The following is a 3,030-nucleotide window of genomic DNA, read 5'->3' on the forward strand; positions in this document are numbered from 1 at the left end:
ATTAATTAATTAATTAATATTTCAAAAAATATATTGAAAATGTTTACACAGTTAACACATTTGTGTTATACAGTTATTATTTACATATTCACATGTTTAAATCTTTGCACTGGCATCTTTTGAAATAATATTGTGCTGAATCTACCCCTGTGTGCTGCTTGCTCCCAGTCTGTGCACTCAGCTAATAGGACTCAGGAACTACATCTACAAACTAGTTAGTTCTGCTATTGTAATCTCACCTTGGATCTTCACCCCCAGATGGAATCTCTGTGGTCAGATTCCTTGATACATGCAAGACACCTAGAGTAGACACATTTGAATAAACTTTTAAATAAATAAAATAAATTTTAACACCAGCATTAACGTATTTCATCACAATATAGTTAGATAATACAGTTTACAGCTCAAAGGGCGGAGAACCTCTTTACATGTAATTATTTAATTATTTATTGCAAAATAAACATTGGGAAGTATGTAAAAAGTTCTCTTTGTGCACCAGGCTATTGGTAGCAACCTTATTCATTTGACAAGACGGAAGCAGGCCAGTCCCACACCAAAGCCACAATATCAGAGAACAAAGGAAGCAAGAACAGAGCCCCGCTGTTTGTAGAGGAAAGAGCAGCCATGTTGGTGTGTAGAGCTTTCTGTGCACAGCTAGCACAGGCTGCAAGTTATGCAGCTACTGTACACCACTGACCTTAAAGTCAGGATCCATTGGTTAAGAGATTTTGAAAGCCAATGATTGTGCAGTCACCTTTGAATTTTGGCTATTGAGGGAAAGGATGTTACCCTGTCAGCCTGACAAGAATACAGATATGGATTTGGCACAAAATGAAAAACTGAACTTCAACGTAAAGCTCAATAAATGTTGACTTTCAAAATCAGACCTGTACCATGTAGCTTCATTGACGTTTCTGCCCCTAGATCCAAGGTTAGGACCAAGATGGCTGCTGTACAATGATGTTTAATGATGTCTTGGAACAGTATCAGCCGTAGTAATATTAGCACAAAGCCACTTAATCATGCTGTAATTAAGTTATTTCAATAGACACAATTTTGCCTTCATTATTATACAGTATGGTTTTCTGGGTTTTTCAGAAAATGTGTCATCTTCATTAAGTGCTATATAATGTAATACCATACTGTGTTAAATGTGTTTATATGTAAAATCTTGAATATTTGAGTTTTTTTTTAAATAATTTTCAAACATTCAGCAGCCATTTGGTATTAACCAGCTAAACACTACCTTTCTGCCAAGTTGATCTGTTGCATCCATCTATGGGATCAAACCAACCTTGTAGCTGCTTCTGTGTTCCGCATGCAGCGCTAAACCTGGAACCAAAATATACTCTCCTTTTTAATGACAGACACACGTCTATCTCAGGCTTTGTAAAACAACATTATGAGATTATTTTACCTGATATTCCAGACATGTTAAATTCAAGACTTGACTAAATCACTACTGACTGTGATTTAGTTCTGTTTTTGGTGATTCATTGTGTTTTCTATGATTTAGATGAACCCAAACTGCTTCAACTTGCTATTGTGTCATTTTGTAGTGTAATGTAACAACTTCAAATAGATAAAAATGTTCTGGACTATGTATAGAGTATAACATACCTGGTATGAGAGTGGGGGTCAAAGGTCGTACCGTAAAACCCTGGGTGGGATACTGCAGAGGAGAGTTAGGCAAAGCAAATAGCAATTTGGATAATTCAGATGGTGACCTGTTGAGGAAATGGGAAAGAGTGAGGGATGTTGGTGGTGAGGGGAATTTTTTTTTTTTTTTAAATTGTGTTGCAGGAGATTTACATAAAACAAACAAACTGCTAATATAGGAATACTCTTTGGTTCCTTTTCCACCAAAATATCTTGCGCTATCTACTCAACCAGCCTGTATTTCCACCAGTTGTGGGTGGAACTATTGTAATCGCATACATTATCAACATAGTGTTGCACAATTCACAACCACCTCCAGAATCTGACATGCCGGCATTGAAACACACACAAATTCTATTGTTCTCAGACGATGTCTTTTCTGTGTTCAAATAATATAATTTCTTTCCATACCTGTACAGTAGGGGCCTCTGTTTTTTTGCAGTGTTTTAAAATGAGCTTCTTATACATAAAGGAGGGAGAATATAATCTGCCATCCCAAGGATATCTTATTTTTTCAAACATTCTGAAAAATACACAGATCAGCTGCAAACTGATTTTTTTGTTTTACAGTGAATAGAAAACCATTCTTGGCTTTCATGCCACCCTTTGACTTTTGTACAGACCCAGGAGGAATGCCTAAGGGGGACGAGAGCCGGACTTCACACACGGATCAGAGGACTCTGGTTAAAGCAACAATAAGAATAAGTATCAGTCAGTATTGGATTGACTGCAGATTTTCAGTTTGTTTATATCAGAATCAGAAATACTTAAAATAATTTCCCCCTGGGATTATTAAAGTTCAAGTCTTTATAAATCTTTTTATCACAGCATGTTGTATATTCTACCAATTCATTATTTCTTCTTTTACCACCTCACTGGTTTCCCCCAGCCTCGACATGTTGCATCATTATTGCCAGCCCCACCCGCCCCCATCATCCTGTGTGACTCCCCAGTTGACTCTGTGGAGTCCTTCCGCTTCCTGGGTACCATCATTACCCAGGACCTGAAGTGAACATCAGCTCCCTCACCAAGAAAGCCCAGCAGAGGATGTACTTCCTGCGGCAGCTGAGGAAGTTCAACCTGCCAAAGACAATGATGGTGCACTTCTACACCGCCATCATCGAGTCCACCCCGGTCACAAACTCTCCGAATCACTCCCCTCTGGCAGAAGCTGCGGTCCATCAGGACCAAAACCTCACGCCACAAAAACAGTTTCTTTCCATCTGCAGCTGGCCTCATTAACAAGGCCCGGATCCCCCACTGTCACTGACTGTTATACCCACCCTGTATATATGCATTACATTAATGCACTCCTGACTTTTTTTATTTTTAAAAAGTACTTTATTCGTGTGATTTGTATATTTTTGTGTG

General features: G+C 38.4%; 1 protein-coding gene across 1 annotated transcript in view; it reads right to left on the reverse strand.

Annotated features, from left to right (window-relative positions):
* Window positions 1-1,727, reverse strand: part of LOC118323638 (beta-1,4 N-acetylgalactosaminyltransferase 2-like) — a gene marked incomplete at its 5' end in the record, with an annotated part of 6,935 nt that extends 5,208 nt beyond the window's left edge. Inside the window, 2 exon segments of the mRNA XM_035655668.1 lie at window positions 1,295-1,332; window positions 1,621-1,727. Coding sequence (XP_035511561.1) covers window positions 1,295-1,332; window positions 1,621-1,727 — 145 coding nt within the window.
* Between the last annotated feature and the right edge of the window lie 1,303 nt (window positions 1,728-3,030).

This window comes from Morone saxatilis, unplaced genomic scaffold, assembly GCF_004916995.1.
Source record: "Morone saxatilis isolate NCDOM2014 unplaced genomic scaffold, NCSU_SB_2.0 Contig14, whole genome shotgun sequence".
NCBI lineage: Eukaryota > Metazoa > Chordata > Actinopteri > Moronidae > Morone > Morone saxatilis.